The 15,528-nt window shown below is 44.5% G+C and overlaps 1 protein-coding gene across 2 annotated transcripts; it reads right to left on the bottom strand.

Annotated features, from left to right (window-relative positions):
• Positions 1-509: 509 nt before the first annotated feature.
• On the bottom strand, positions 510-15,510 carry GPS1 (G protein pathway suppressor 1). 2 transcript variants are annotated; one of them, XM_044419937.1, is made up of 14 exons: positions 15,425-15,510; positions 9,422-9,514; positions 8,213-8,394; positions 7,129-7,293; positions 6,179-6,314; positions 5,779-5,856; positions 4,905-4,965; positions 4,440-4,525; positions 4,071-4,165; positions 3,752-3,857; positions 3,254-3,334; positions 2,982-3,119; positions 2,273-2,407; positions 510-1,548 (listed from the first exon to the last, which is right to left on the bottom strand). In XM_044419937.1, exons 1-14 carry the CDS (start codon positions 15,455-15,457, stop codon positions 1,474-1,476), a joined length of 1,464 nt encoding a protein of 487 aa, XP_044275872.1. In that variant the 5' UTR covers positions 15,458-15,510; the 3' UTR covers positions 510-1,473. The 2 variants fall into 2 exon arrangements, with proteins under 2 accessions (XP_044275872.1, XP_044275873.1); XM_044419938.1 differs by lacking the exon at positions 15,425-15,510 and adding an exon at positions 12,590-12,772.
• Positions 15,511-15,528: the final 18 nt, after the last annotated feature.

The following is a 15,528-nucleotide window of genomic DNA, read 5'->3' as shown; positions in this document are numbered from 1 at the left end:
TTTTCAATTAAATTATGTTAATACTCTTTATTGTTTTATTATATTCCCTAGTAGGATCAGGTCATTCCTCTTGATTTTTATTTTGTATGGCTTATTGGTTAGGCTCATATCATAAAGTAAGTTTAGAAATATTTTAATAAATAAATCTTTTAAATCTCCTATCTCAAAGAAGCAACTTCTGCAAAGGGCCCAGAATAAATATGGGTCATGTAAACACACCTGCGTCATGGGTTCACTTCTGTATTTTTTATAAATATGATACTTTTCTATGAGAATTACTTACTCTTCATATTCCCTGGCCAAAGACTGACCCAGCAGACTGCAGGATCTGCTTGTAACTCCATACCCAGCTAAGAAAAAGGTATGTCCAGCACAGTGGGAAAGGACCGCGTTCCCTGGGACAGCATGCGTCCGGCACTCCTCACTTCCTCAGACATCTGTGCCGGAATAGCGCCTTGCTTCCAAGTTTAGAGAAGGGGGGAAACAAACAACCATGCTCACATCCGCAGTTATCTTTACAATTATGCTTTTAATGCATAGGAGAGAACGTTGTTTTTAACTAATAGCATTAACAGTGTCTGTAGGAAGTCTAATGAGCTGTCAAGGGCTAGGTCCAAATTTGTTAACTTTGTCCCTGGGATGAATCCCACTGAAAGAACCCCAAACAGAAGTAACGGTGAAATATCCAAACAATTAAACCATGCCCATCAACGTAGCACAATCCGAGCCCGGCCTGTGTTCACAACCCCCTTTTTGTGTAGGATAAATAAGTGGTGGTGCCAGGAGTGCAGGCAGGCAGCCAGGCAGGGTCCTGCCGAGATGCAGAGGGAGGCACTGCTGTGCCATTGTGGCCCTCCGCTGCAGTCCAAAATGGCTCGAATGCCACCCACACTGCAGCTGCAAGTATGAAAGCCAAACCAGGCCAGAGGATATGAGAACAAGCAGGGCTTTTAAAATGGGAAGAGCAGATTGACATGGAGCGGGCCCAGGGTAAATGCAAACACAAGCCTCGTGAGCAAGTGAACGGAATCGATGCCAGGTTTCTTTCTGCGGTGGCCCCAGAGGGAATCTCCAGGTCTAAGAACATGGGTTTGTTTGAACGAGACGTTTTACAGGAACACGCTTGTTCCTCCAGATCCATGCCATGTATGTGTGGTTTTACTGCATGGAAACCACAAAAAGGTTGGCAGCTGAAGGAAGCCAAGATAAGCCTCTGTTTGGGAAATACCCTGGGGAAGGGAGCAGAGGCACCCAGCACTCCCATGTGCACATGTTCTTGGAGTGCTGCACCTAATGGAAGTTTCTGTTCTAAGAGGAATTACAGACTCTAAAGGCATGCCGCCCACGGTCCGGCCCCTCCCACACCTAGAGAGGCTGAGAAGGCACCACGGGACAGTGGGTGGCTCGGACGCAGGATGATACACGTGGCCCTGGTGTGGCGGGGAGGAAGAGTCTTTCGATGAGTTGAACGCTTCACATGTTGGTGCTCATCCGGGACTGGCTGTTTGCTGGAGTGAGTTCACCTTGGCTTCCTTCTCTGGGAGGAGACTGCATCAGGACAAAAGAGACACCACAGGCCCCGTGAGCTTGAAAGAGACCCTCATGCCCAACCCTGAAATTGTCATGGCAGCAGAAAGGGGAGGGAAATCCGGGCCAGAAGAGCTTTCTCCAATCCTGTCAGAATAATCAAGGAATGAATGGGCATTTCTCTGTCTTGGCAGCAAGCGATGGGAAATGCTAAATCAAGCCATTAAACAGGCTTCATTTTCTCCTTAGTGAAGAATCCTGGACGGGCAGCCAAAGCCCAGCACATCTCTCACACTGGCTGGTCTCGTGAAGAATCGGAATGTGTAGTGAAACAGAAGGATTTGGAGGCTTGTCTCCATCGGAAAGGGGCAAATGCCGCCTCCTGTGACAGCCTGCAGTTTCCGTCTGTGCTTGCCAACAAAAGGCTGCATTTGGGCTGTGCTCATCTTGACCTTAAACCCTGCAGCTGTTGCAGGAATTGTCACGTTCGCCCAGAGGCAGGCAGGTACTTAAAAACAGGCAAAACATCTTCCCAGCCTGCTTGGGGCCCACACAGAGTCGCAGATTAAATAAGGCCCTTTGGGACGTGCAGTGGCTGAGCTGCTCTGTTGGCCCCCACTGGCTTGGTCACTCTGCTTGCGCTGATACTCACCGCAAGCCTACATCCCCCAGGGCCCATTTGTCCACCGGCCCATTAAGTCACAGCCCCTTTACCCAAACCCAAACCCTTAGCCCTTTCGCTGACCTTCACATGGATCTGATTACGCAGGACAGCGGCTCTTAGGATCATAGCTTTGGCGCGACGTTGGAACTCCTTTCCCATTAGCAAGGACTTCTCAAAGGTAGTGCTGCGCTGGTCAACATCCCGGGCATATAAAATCTACAGAGAGAACCAGAAATGGTTGAACAGTTCATACGATCATTTGAGACAGCAGCCACGCAAGTGACCGCAGCAATACAAGTCTGGCCAGAAGGCAGGACTCCGTGGAGGACCTTTGTAGAACTGGGGACTTCAAATCTTTAAATTTTGAAAGAAAGTAAGTTTCTAGAGTTTGTATATGGAAATTAAATAGTAAAACTGGTATTGGCTGAAGGCTCAGAAGCCAGAAACAAATCTGGACAGGAGCTAATAAACAGAAACTGTAGTTTGTGCATTCTGCACAACTCTTTCCTTTCCCATTACAAACGTACAAATCCAGCCAAATGCACTTCAGGGCCAAACCAGCCTTCCTTCTACCATTCCAGTCTTTGCCAAGCTGTTCTAACTTCGTGGCACACAATGCAGGCTGTATCTGTACACAGCACTGGCTGCTTCTTATACAGCTGTTATGTTTTTACATTGATCTACCACACTGCAGCAAAAGGAGTGTGCGAACCATTCCACACTTCGCCCCTAGGCAAGCCATTCGCTTCAACAGTAGCCAGACGTCACCTTAGGTGTGATCGATACTCACCTTGCTGTGTGAGTCTATTCTGGCATTAATCAGTCCCTCTAGGATCAGTTGAGTGAGCTCATCTTCCAGGGCTGCCACTGTAGTGTTGAAGGCGGTGGCCATCTTACGCATGTCTGCTGACACATATGGACTGAAATACTAGGAATGAGAGAGACATGTGCAGAAAAAAAGGGAAGAAACCGTTAAGGATTCTCTGCACTGTGTGTAGTGAAAGGCAGAAGGCAAGAATCCCACCACTTGAGTGGGAGAACAACTGTTGGGATGGGATTTACCTGGATGAGGGCCCGATTTCGGATTTGGGTGTAAAGTGTCCTCACATGAGGTGCCAGGTACATGTCCAATAGCAGATTATCCTAGGTAGAATAGGATTATTAGAAGAATTCACAGGGAAAGTACTCCCCAAACCGAGCTTACACAGCAAGAGTGTGGCGTCCGCAAAATGTCCAGATAATGGAAGACAACATTAAATCTAGCAAATTAAAATCACAGAGGCAGTGCCTCACTCACTTTAGGTCTACTTCACTTCCTCACATGCTACAACAAGGAGAGAAAGGAGAGTGCAAATGCAGCACTCGTTATCCGAGCTCAGTCATATCAAGGTCCGGCATTACTGCTGAAGTTGTTCATTCCTTCCTCATTCAGTCATCCATATTTTGCTTTTACTTTATGAATCTGCTTGCCAGGCAGGGAGGCGCTATTAATCCCACCAATACAAATGCTGTGGCCACTCTGTGAAACCCACTGGGAGACCTGGAATACCCAGAACCTACCTTCATCTCATCCAGCATCTTGAGACAAGAGGCGTATTTGGATTCATAGAACTTGAAGATGATGTCGCGGACCTGCGGTTCTAGCTCCAAGAAGAGTTTGAAGGAGCTGCGGATACAGCAGGAGTCAGGGCCTGAAGTCAGCCAGTTCTACCCCCCCTCCTCCAAATTGGCTAGGATTTCTCTGCCCTATGAGAAAGTCAGTGGACTGGACCATCCACCCACTGGGCATGGGGCGTCAAAGGACATCTACTTCACTCTAAACTGACATGGGATTTTGTTGTAACAAAGCAGAACATTCAAGGTCCTACGACTCACTCACCTGCTGGAGATGACATTACGCTGCAGTTCCTGGCGGTCAAAAGTGGCCAGCGCACATAGGCCACCATAAACAGCCACATTGCTAGGAGACAGAAGCTAGAGAGAGAGAACAGAGAGCCCTTCTGAAGAGTAGCACTTCAAACACAACCACTGCTGTAGACCAAAGGAGAGCCAGATAGTCTGAGCCCTTCTCCCAGTTCATACACCCAAGGGAAAGCTGGTCTTCAGGACACCCAAAGTAACCAAGGAAGAGCAAAGATGTCCTCTAAAACAGGCCCAACTTGGAGTTGACCGCACCTGGGATCACACCTGCCATTCTCCCTCATCCCACCCACAACTTTCCCCGCTCCCAACACTTCCTCATCCTTACCTCAGGGAAGTCACAGTGATCAAACGAGGCCAACAGGAAGCACTTTGCCGCCTGCTTGTATTTCCGGGCAGCTAGTTCAGCCAAGCCTAGGAACCAGACTTAGTTAGTCTTTTGTCCAGGACACTAAGGGGGTGAGTTGGGAGAGACATAATGCTAAGTTCATACATAAACGAAGGGGAGCAGCTTCAGAACTATCCACAGTTCTAGGGAACAGGGAACTAAAATGGCAGAGACTACACTGGTCTTGGCCTTGTGTAACCCTGGCTCAGAAAAATCAGAGAGGCAAGAAGAAAATTTGATTGTGCCTGCACATTGCACTATTTGCTATAAACCACCAGGAAAGCCTTGGCTATTGGGTGGAATAGAAATAAAATAAATGATAAAAATTGCACCCAGCAAATTTGGATTAGCACCAAACAAAAAACAAAAAAACCCTGCCATGCCCAGAGTAAGCCACTCACTCACCTGCAGCACACTTCAATTTGGTGAGGATTGCCTGTGTCTGGCTGTCACGTTCTCCTCTTTGCTATGGGGTGGGGAGTGAGGGAGGAGACAGAGAATCAGCAAATGAGCAGGAGCCTTCTATCTAACTCCATCCACTAAGCCACTTCTGCTGTGCATTCTCACTGGCTGCCAGCATGGCCCAAGCAGCTCATCTGAAAAGGCAGATGAGCTGATGCAGAGCTCAGAAGAGGAACACATCGCCTAATGAGATTATAAGGAAACTGGGTCTCCACTCCTTTTATCAAGTGGGGCATCAGAATCCTATCATTACTGGGACATCCAGTGTCAGGTAGTCTGCTCACAGAATCCACCTCCAAGGCAAGGAATAGTCAAGTTATTAACTTTTGGAGGCATAGAGGTGTATCAGGCATGGAGATTAGGGGTTTTAGCCAATCCTGCCTGCCAGCAGAACAGTTTTCCCCTCCTACTTTCACTCCCTTGCATATGCCCCAGATCTGCTCAGGAGGGCTGGGAGATAACTAGAAATAGATCCGGGAGGAATCACAGGAGGGGGAAAAAGAGCAAACAGAAATCAATTTGCACTCCATTAGATTTAATCCTTTATCGTCTCAAGACATCAGTTCAGGGCACCAGGCGACATACAGAGAGTTCATGTAATTCAGCAGTGACCCAGGCTCAAATCCCCACTCAGCTTGAAGCTGATGGGCAACCTTGGACCTGTAACTTTCTTTTAGCATAATCAACCTGTTTGGAAGCTCAAATAAGGGGTTCTGTCTATGCTACTCCTGAGCTCCCTGGAAGAAGGCTGAGATACATCAATGACAAGCACAATAAAATCAAAGCTGCAGGCAAGGCATGTCATAAAAAACATTACCTCTGCAATTTCTGGTGTGGACTCCGCTTTGCTGACATAGCTCAGGACATGGGACCAGTTCTGAAGGTAAACACTGACCTGCAAAGAAAGCAGCAGACACACTCCAGCACTTAACCAGGAGCTGAGTAAGTGTAAAGGTAGCGCCGGCAGGAGCATCCCTGATCATGCAAGCTTCTCCTCCTGGCCAGCGATTAACAATTGTCTGGGACCCCTAGAAATCTGCTGGTGGAACACTGGGCTCCATGTTTCATGCTGAAGGGGAAAGTAGAGGAAACTGCGGAGTTTCAGAGTGGTGGTGCAGTGTTGGGATGGAAGCACGCCTTGAACAAGGGCAGCACCCCACAGGTGGAATGTCCCCCATCCCCTGGAAAAGGGACCCCTGACATATACCGCTCTTTACCTTGATAACATTGAGGCACATGTTAATAACATGCTTTGCGCTGGTGCAGTAATCACGGGCTCGTGAATAACATTTGAGGGCATTGCTGAGGTCCCCACAGTCGAGATAGTGGTCCCCCAAGTCATCATGGCCTCTCCTGGAAAGGAGGGAGAGGGAGGTGGCAAGATAAGCAAGCAGGATTGCAAAAAGACCCAGAGCCCCAAGCAAACCAATGGCCTGACCCTCATCCAAGAAATGCAGCTGCTGGACAGCATGCTCTAGCGCAAGGATGCTCCTGTCGGGGCTTACAGATACTCAGAAAGCATTTATGGCCACAGATTTAGGCAAACTGCAGAATGAAGACACAGAACCCATTTCCAGAGATTCGATATGCCCGTTTGCTGAGCATAGCTAATTAGCAAAATGTGCTCTTGCTCCAAAGCATTCGTTGCCTTCACGTAGCCTCAACGGTCCTTCCGCACATACCTTGTATTGCAAAATTTAGCAGACTCTCCAAAACCACAATGGCTTCTATGGGAATTATTGGAGCAGAATGCGTGTGTACAATTCCTTTACTTTGCATTATTTGAGCTCTGAGATCTGGGTCTGAGGATGGGGAGGGGGAAGCATCTCAGGCAAACATCTGACATCCACAAGGTGGCTTCTGGAATGGTTTTGCAGGTGCAAAGATGTGGAAACCCTTGTGACTGAACAGTCCAGCTGTACAACACTTCCACACAGAGGAGTCCATGAGCTGAACTTGGATTGTGGGCCAAGTATACTGTGTGGCATTATCTACAAGTGAATGGAACCATTGTTTCATCCCAACAAAAATGCTTTTTCAAGTGTGCATAAACCCACACAATTTTAGGAAGCACTTTCTGGATGCACAATGCCATTTAGAATAAACTTTAGGATCTGCCATTGCTATATCTGGATATTCTGTTACAGCTGGTTTCTTTGCACATCACCTGATGCTTTCCTTGATTGAATTCCCTTTATAGTTCTTTAGATCTGTGTCAAGCTTTTCCAACTTGAGAAGAGCTTTTTTGCGTGTTGCTTCAACCCATGCTGTGTCTAGTGGAGGGGGCTCCATCCCTCCATCTGGGACAGCATCAGGTGTGTTCTGCAATTCCCTGAAAAGAAAGCAGTAGATAATAAGTGTGTGGGGGTCATGATTATCTGTTAATAGGTACTATTAACTGGTACCTATTACAGGAAGCTTTAGGAATAGAAAGAGATAATGTATAATCCTGCTCTTTTCAGATTACTGAAAATGCTACTGATTCAGAAAATTAAAAAAGGGAGAGTGGCATTAATATAGTCCTATAAACATGCATCATCTTACTGAAGAACAAGGGAGGCCCACCCATATTCATAATGTGCTACCTTCATGACCAGGTAGGACAATATAGTAGAGCTTTAGTGTAACGGCACCTGTGCCATATTATGTACATCACTGCTGAAGGGTAAGGTCGCCTGGACACAATCAAAGGTACAGTAAGAAGAGTTATGCAGTGCAATGTTGCATATATACACTCAGAAGTAAATCCCATCAAATATAATGGAAATGACCCCAAGGTAAGTATCCAAGGATTGTAGTCACAATATCTGATTATACTGTGTGGGAGAACAACTAGAAGAGGTGGAGAAGGAATCAGGATGGCCTTACTTCATCACTAGTCTCAGCAAAGAAACAGCAATAAATACCCAATGTAAGGATTATATCCCAAGATAATAAGGGAAGAAAGAAGGTGACTGGAGTGTCATAATTACATCAAATTCACCTTCTTCACCAACCTCAATGTTTTTTCACAAATATTTCAACTATGGGCAGAAGAACACAGAACACAAAGAAAAAGCTCTTTGTTTTCTTTTGATAGGATGCATGCATTGCCTTGTGAGACGTTACAGAAGATCAACAACTGGCATTATAAGCAGGAGCAGCACAAGAGGACTGTGTTCCATACAGTCGCTTGGCCAATATGGAGGTTCTCAAAAGCCAGTATAGCACCTGCCAAAGAAAACCTCAGAGCCCCTTCTCCATGTCAGTACCTGGTAGCTTCCGTCAATTTCCGGTGAATTTCTTCATAAACATCAACATTGAATGTTCTTTGGACAAATGAGAGTGCCATCTTGAGGGCTTCTACTCGCAGCTGTGGGCAGTGATCAGCAATGAACTGCAGCCGCTCGATCCTCATCAGCCCGCTGTAACTTGCTGCATACTGCTCCAGATCCTGAACACCAAGCAAAGAGATAGTATCACTTATAGTAGAGCAGGAGCTCCCAAAGTGGCCCCTGTGGGTACTTCCAGTGGCACCTGTGAAGGGGACCCCAATATGGTGCATATAGCAATCTAGCAATTAGGCACAACAAGAGCAGACCAAATGTTCAAATATCCATTTAAATGTGACATCTATATGCCACATCTTCATAAACTATCAGTGCTGCGAAGTCATCAGGCCATTGTATTTTAGGAGGCCATTATCCTTCTAATCTTGTAATATCTGGTTTTTATCTGTCAGCTGTTACAGTGTACTAAGAATATGGAAGATCCCAATTCAAATCCCATTTCTTCTATGAACTCACTAGGCAGAATTACATAATTCATTACCTCTCAACTTCAACCCTTCCATCTAGGATATGATCATCCTGACCAGCATGGTTCAGTGCTAACTGTACTAAGCTGCGGCTCCGGAGAACCAGGTACCAGCCCCCACTTGACCACAAGGCTCACCAGGTGACTTTGCTAAGCCTAACCTACCTCACAGGATTGTTATGAGCACAGAACAGAGAAGGAAAGGGTTATTCAGCTCCTTGCAGAAAATGCAGAATATAAATGTAACACATGAACAAACACAGCAAGATAATGCAAAGAATTTGGAAAATTCAAAAGCACTACATAAACGTGTTACTTTAAAAGAAACAGCAACAGAGGAGTGTAATACAAATGCTGTTGACTATGAAGAAAAGAAAGCAAATGTTGGCTGCTTCTAATAAGTAGTTTGTGGGAAAATTCTGGCAGTAAGAATACAACTTTGTCCATCTCCTACATGCTGCATTCTCTGGAAACATAAACTTTCCAATTCTCATGTGGACCCTTTACTGTACTATTCAAACTCATTTTTGCAACCCAGATAGTCAATGCATACTTGGTAAGCAAAAGCTGCTTTACACGGGCACATCATTTGCTTGATCACAGATGCAGAACCTACATTTTTGACAGCCTAATTCTGATTGCCATTGTGGCTCTCTAGGACATACCAGAGTCGGGTTCTCCACCACATAGTTGATATCTGGAGCATTTTGCTGATCTTCTTGTGGGTCTACATCAATCTGCATGGGTTCTACTGCACCCTGCAATAACAAAGCATGTGTGAAATAGAAGCTAGCAGACTCCTTCCCAACCCCATGGGAAAGAGGATCTCATGTATCAGCAGACATGAATAAAAATTGAAGCATGGCTCTTTGATACTGGGAATTCCAGTCCACAGATCTCAATTTGCAAGAAATACAGCTCCCACTCCATATCCCTCATTTATTCAGCAGATTTCCCTGCTCTGAATGCCTTTTCAAGGTGGAAAGCACAGAGGTTTGGATGGTTTTCTGAACAGCGGCAATCACAGAAGCAAAAGACCAATCCAAAGAGAAGCTCAATAACATCTTACAGCCAGGTGTATAGCCATTTCTACAAAGTCATGACATAACAACACATTTGTTTTCAGGGATCAAGGACAATAGAACAGGATTATATGACATAATAAAAAAGGAGTGGCTCTCTTGATTCACAGTGTATTCACCCAGGTTTATATGTAGATACTGATTCATACAGTCCACCCATCTTGACAAATTTGAGCATGCGTCAATATACTAACAAATGTAGACAAGCCCTTAAAATAGCATTAAAGGTTGGCCAAATTCAATACAATAGTTGAAAACAATATTAATTATAACCACCACCCTATGTGCAAAGGTTGGGTCTGATAGGCTAATCCAAGGGAAAAGGATATCTTGGTTTACTGAATGGGGTGTTCTATAGCTCTGCAGAACCACCAAGAAACCATAACGCATGCTCTTACTTGCCAATCATTGCATGCAGAATCAACTGTTAATGGAAAACTTTCAGTCAAATTTAAAATATCCTGGGTTGCATGTAGGGGTGTGAATCTGCTGACAGAAGTAGTTCTATCAACAGAAGCAGAGCAAATTGCACTTCCCACTATGTGCCCTCAAAATTCCCTCTGGAGCAGACTTTTAGGCAGCATTAAAGGCTTTCTGTGGTAGGGAAGAAAGAGAAAGTCCTCTTCTGCAACAGTGAGTTTAATCCAAAATGGGGCAAATGCATTTCCTAAGGTATGGCTGGCACCAAGGTGTTTGGAGAAATTTATACTGAGACCAAAATATATGGCAGGGATAAAACTGGTGTGCAAATCATGAACTGAAGTCATGGAATAAGTTGGAAATGCAAGAAAAAGGAGGCACTCAACAAGCTGAACAAAAGAATAGGAAGCTAAAGGTACTCCTTGCTTGTGGTATTACTTGGCCTAAGAATGGCCCTGGCATGAATTTGATCAGGTGTACTGAAATACCATCTCCATCTCATTTCTGGAAAAACTTTAATCTAAAGCAGGCTTCCCCAATCTGGAACCTTCCAAGGGGGTAGGACTGCCATTTTTGGCATTCTCCCATCCAGTTATGTGTATACTGAAGCTGTGACAGAAGATGATATTGATTTTAAATAAAAAGCAGCCTTTTGGGGAGCAGTGTTTAATTCTTTGATTCCTGGTTACTTCCCTCCCATTAAAATTGCCTTGCCTTCGCAGCTTGATTTTTCCCCCCTGCAGGGTTCTAGATATAACTTTCCTTGAAGACACAAATCTGGAAGTGTGCAGGGGGAGAAGGCAACTAGGGAAAAAAACAACTTCAAGCAAAAAGAGAAAGATGGAAGTGAGAGATTTCAGCACCTCAGCATCTCCTCTGTTTAAACCTACAGGCTCCCAAGGCTGATTTTCATTTAAAATACACATGTGCTTTATGTGTAACATGTCACTTAGACCTATATGTGTACCCTAGAATAGAGCTCAGAATCCTCTGCAACACACAGGACTTCCATGATAGTAGTTTTGCTGCAGAGAGAGAGTATCCTAAAGGAAGAAAGGCCATAATATCCTGGTCTCAAAAAAGAGCAATCTTATCTCAAAAATTTAGATATGGAGGCAAGTGAAATAATGATGCTCGATCTGAATGTTTCTCCATGTAAACTTTTTAAAAAAACTTTATAAGGTGTATGTTTCCATGAGAAATGAAAAAAACTCAAGCTAGAATAATCAATGGCATGGGATGATACAAGCTGTGGTCCATCACGTTCCTCATCCCTGTGCTGAAGTTTTCAGATGCTACAAGTTAACTGATTATAAGCAAATGCCTCAACTATATTTAAAATCACAGCTTTCCACATTACTCCCAGAACCTTGTTTTTCTTTCTGTTGACTCTATGTCAATAAGGACTGAGGAAAAAAGACATAAAGCTGATTTCAACAAATTTGCTCAATTTTGCATGTTAAAAGCTGCAGAATGGATATGATCATATGACAATACTGTTATGATGTCACACCATTGGTCCATCGTTCTTACTACTGCATGGAGGGCAACTTGTGTCCTTCCTGATGTTGCTGGAGTACAACTCCCACCGTCATCTCTAATCACTGGATGGGGCTGACAGAAGTTGGAGTTCAAGAACATCTGGAGGTGCACAGGTTCCTCACTGCTGGCCTACTCTTCCTAGCAGTAGCTTTCCACAGTCTTGGAGCCAAATTTGTCTTACTACTGAGCTAAAACCTTCCATGGAAACTGGGGAGTTTGTGGACAAAGAATCTGGAGAATTTAACACAGAATTTTAGAAGCCTTGGAACCTAAATACAGAATTCATTGGAAAGGCTGGTTGCACCCAAGAGGTCAGAGCTGATTGTTTAGGTCTTCCATGGAAACCGAGTTCTGGTTGCCTCTTCCCTCTGAGGTAAGGTGGGTGGGTGGTTTCCTTCTAAAGAAAGACTTTCTTACTGGTAGCTCCTTCTCCCTCCTCCCCATGGCCCAGTTGTTAGCCTTTAGCTGCCAAACAGAAGCCTTGTTTTTTCTTGGCTTCAATGTGATCAACTGATCTTGTTGATTTAATTAATCTACTGATATTTTGGTTAATTATAATTTTATTATGTTAATTCTTTTCCTTGTTCTACCAACCCCCTATCCACTCTTACATAAAGTGGCACAAATATATTGACTAGGTGCTCAACAATACAGTGAAAAAGCTTTTGGTATTTGAAAGTTGTATCCATTTCACAGAAAGAAGCTAAGTTAAATAAATATGTCTTAATGCTGATAAAACTCAAGTCATTATCACGCAGTCATCCTTGAGTGCTTTCTCCTTTGAGATACCTCATAGAGCAGGGTGCAGGCTGATAAGCAGGCACTCAGGCTGAAGTCTCCAGATGTACCTGGGAGGAAGAGGTCTGACCTACTGCTGCGGGGGGCGTTGTATAGATCTGTCACTGACGAGGAAGCTGAGCTCGGAACTGAACTATCCCTCATCCTGTCCTGACTCTCTGTAACCCCTCGCCCTGACATAGAGCTCGCCGGCTGCTAAAGGAAAGAAAGGAAATTAATGGCTCTGCAGTCACAAACACCTCTTGCTCATGAGGGCTAGTATAATATGCTCTGGTTTTCCTTTTCTTGCACTGAAGGCTTTCATTAATTCCACACAGTTTACTGTGCCAATGCCCTTTCATCATTAGCATTCAAGGGTCACTGTAAGTGAACTATAGAAAGATAGGCCTGAATGCAATGATCCTGTCTTCCAGTGTCAACCAGAGAAAGAGCAACAAATTCCAAGACACCATTGGCATGCATGTAACATTTCTTAAATATGCTAGGTCACATAACTGCCATTTACTATTAATTTCTCTCAGTTGTGCTCTATAGTCTCAGAAAACCTCTGGTATGAGAATTAAATCTAGTCAACATTTCCACTGCAGAAAATGCCTTCAGCAGGAGATTGATAGCTTTCCCTAACCTGGCATGCTCCAGATGTTTTGGACTACAACTTCCAACTGATGAGAGAGTTAAAGTCTGCAACTTCTGGAGGGCATCAGGGCTGGGGAAGCTGCTTCAGGAAAAGAGAGATATACTATGATGCAGAACTTGCTGAAGAACCATTACGAAGCTGAAAGCTAGGAACAGAGAAGTTCATGCTGAACATAATCTGTTCTGTGTCCTAGCCTTAACTTCCACATGCAGTCAGATGTTTTACTTATTCAGAAATATCCTATCCAGCCAGCCACAGAGGTCAGGATGAAAAAGAATGAACCATGGTCTGAAAGAATTATATGATCTTTACACCCTAAAAATGAACTGAGTAACAACCCAGATATTGCAACCGAAAAAGGTCAGCTTCAGTGGGGTGGGGGTAGAGGAATACCATATAAGTAGATGCTAGAAGAGGCATATGCCTATTTCAGCTGAATATCTGTAATAAAATACATTTTAGAAAATGTTCTATAGAAAGGATGGGAAACCCCTGGCCCAGAAGGGTACCCCACTCAGCCTACAGAAGTTTGGTTCCAATGAGAAGGCAAGTGACATATGCCACATGAAGCCAGAAACTTGGCCAATGCTGCTCCTCTTCCCATCACTTCCCAAGTCCCTTTCTTTGGGCTGAGAAAGGCACCAAGAAAATTCAAATAGGTGAAGGGAGGGATATGATATGCACCCATAACAATTGGCATCACCTGACCAATGGAGTGTCCAGTAAATAAAAATGTGGTTCCTCACCTAAACCTATTGAACACCTTAAAGGATTGCATAAGTTGTAAATTCATAACTTTGTCCCTCATGCAAATCCTATCCTAAATAAAGACTCAAATATGGCTACATTAAACAATATGGGAAAGGAGAACATATGTGATATAGTGGCTAAGAGTGCTGATTTGTGATTCAAGAGATATGGGTTCTAGTCCCCACTTTGCCATGAAGCCCACTGTGTGACTTTGAGTCAGTCACTGACTCTCAACCTAACCTAACCTAACCTAACCTAACCGACAGGATTGCTGTTGTGAGAACAAAATGAAGAGGACCACCTTGGGTTCTCTGCAAAGGAAGAAAGGTAAGATATAGATGTAATGTAATGATAATGAGCTGCAGCTTGGCACACAAGTTCTTACATACTAATATAGTTACTTTTTTCCTTATTTCTCACATGTACAGCAGAGGTTACAGTATGCAAGAATTACTAGACTTCAGATACCATGTCTCTCTTGATTTTGATCTTGCTACTCTTTAGATACAAATGTATAAATTAGGGAGGCACACCCCAAAGAACCAGTTTACTTTAAAACAGACACACCAGTAGAATTAAGATAATTCTTATTATCCAGTTATTCCAGCTTTCTAGTGGCAGTACTTATTTTCTTATTATGTGAGCTTACTAGTAAATACATAATCAGTCTGGAGAAGTATTTCATAGTTGTGAAATCAAGCAGATCTCTACTATTTAAGTAGTTATATTATAGCCCCTTTGCATTAACATAACTGGAGATCAGGAAGTGGGAAGGCAAAGTGGGTACAGACAAAACAATAAAGATATTTTCTCAAGCTGCATTGCAGTCTTAGCGTACAACTGATACTAGGATTTTTCTTCATACTAGAAATTTACATTGAAAGATCTTACGAAACATCCAAACTGAGTACACTTAACTTATCCCAAAAACAATATGTCTTTAATTTTCTATATCCCACAACATGGTGTGGCTCCCACCTACATAAGAGAAAACCAAGAGTGGTTCTTTTCCCCTGATAGCAGCACTAACGCCTTCAGAGGTCGCTTTAGCAGCTCCTACAAAAGCAGAATTGGGGCGCAGCGCAAGACGCAGAACCAAATTCATGGGACTGCAGGGCAGGTTGCGAGGCCTCTTTGCTTCGCCACAGCCACCGCCAGCGGACCGTTCCCTAATCCAGACAACGGGCCTAAGCCGGTGTCCAAGCCAGTCTGGTGGTGATACGTATCCCCCTTTCGGCCCCGTCCTCAAGATTTCAGCCTGCGGTGGCTGCCCAGCGAATGACACGCGCGCTCTTTTGCTCTTTTGCAGATTTTGACACGATCCCCACCCGCCACCAAGCAGGATCCTTTCCACCCGCTGCGCACGTTATCCAGCTGGCCATACAACCACACATCTCTTGAAGAAACCCCCCACTCGGCCCCCGAAACTTCCACGATACCTGTAAATTAAAGACTTGAACGGGTAGCGGCATATTGACCCTCGCGCCGTACACTTCCGGGCCACTTCCTGCCCCTCCTCCAACTTCCACTTCCGGGTCGCTCT

Source organism: Varanus komodoensis, unplaced genomic scaffold, assembly GCF_004798865.1.
Source record: "Varanus komodoensis strain SLA01 unplaced genomic scaffold, ASM479886v1 scaffold11, whole genome shotgun sequence".
In the NCBI taxonomy this organism is placed as follows: domain Eukaryota; kingdom Metazoa; phylum Chordata; class Lepidosauria; order Squamata; family Varanidae; genus Varanus; species Varanus komodoensis.
Note: the sequence above shows the minus strand (reverse complement) of the source record. Positions and strands in the feature narration are given on the sequence as shown.

Bases quoted from the DNA above. Each gene is read 5' to 3' on its own strand.
- GPS1 (XM_044419938.1), bottom strand. From the start codon at position 12,742: ATGAGGGATAGTTCAGTTCCGAGCTCAGCTTCCTCGTCAGTGACAGAT. The intron at 4,166-4,439 runs GTAAGGATGAGG...CTCTCTCTCTAG, and splicing joins ATCACTGTGACTTCCCTGAG to CTTCTGTCTCCTAGCAATGT. The intron at 1,549-2,272 runs GTCAGCGAAAGG...GTCCTGATGCAG, and splicing joins GTAATCAGATCCATGTGAAG to TCTCCTCCCAGAGAAGGAAG.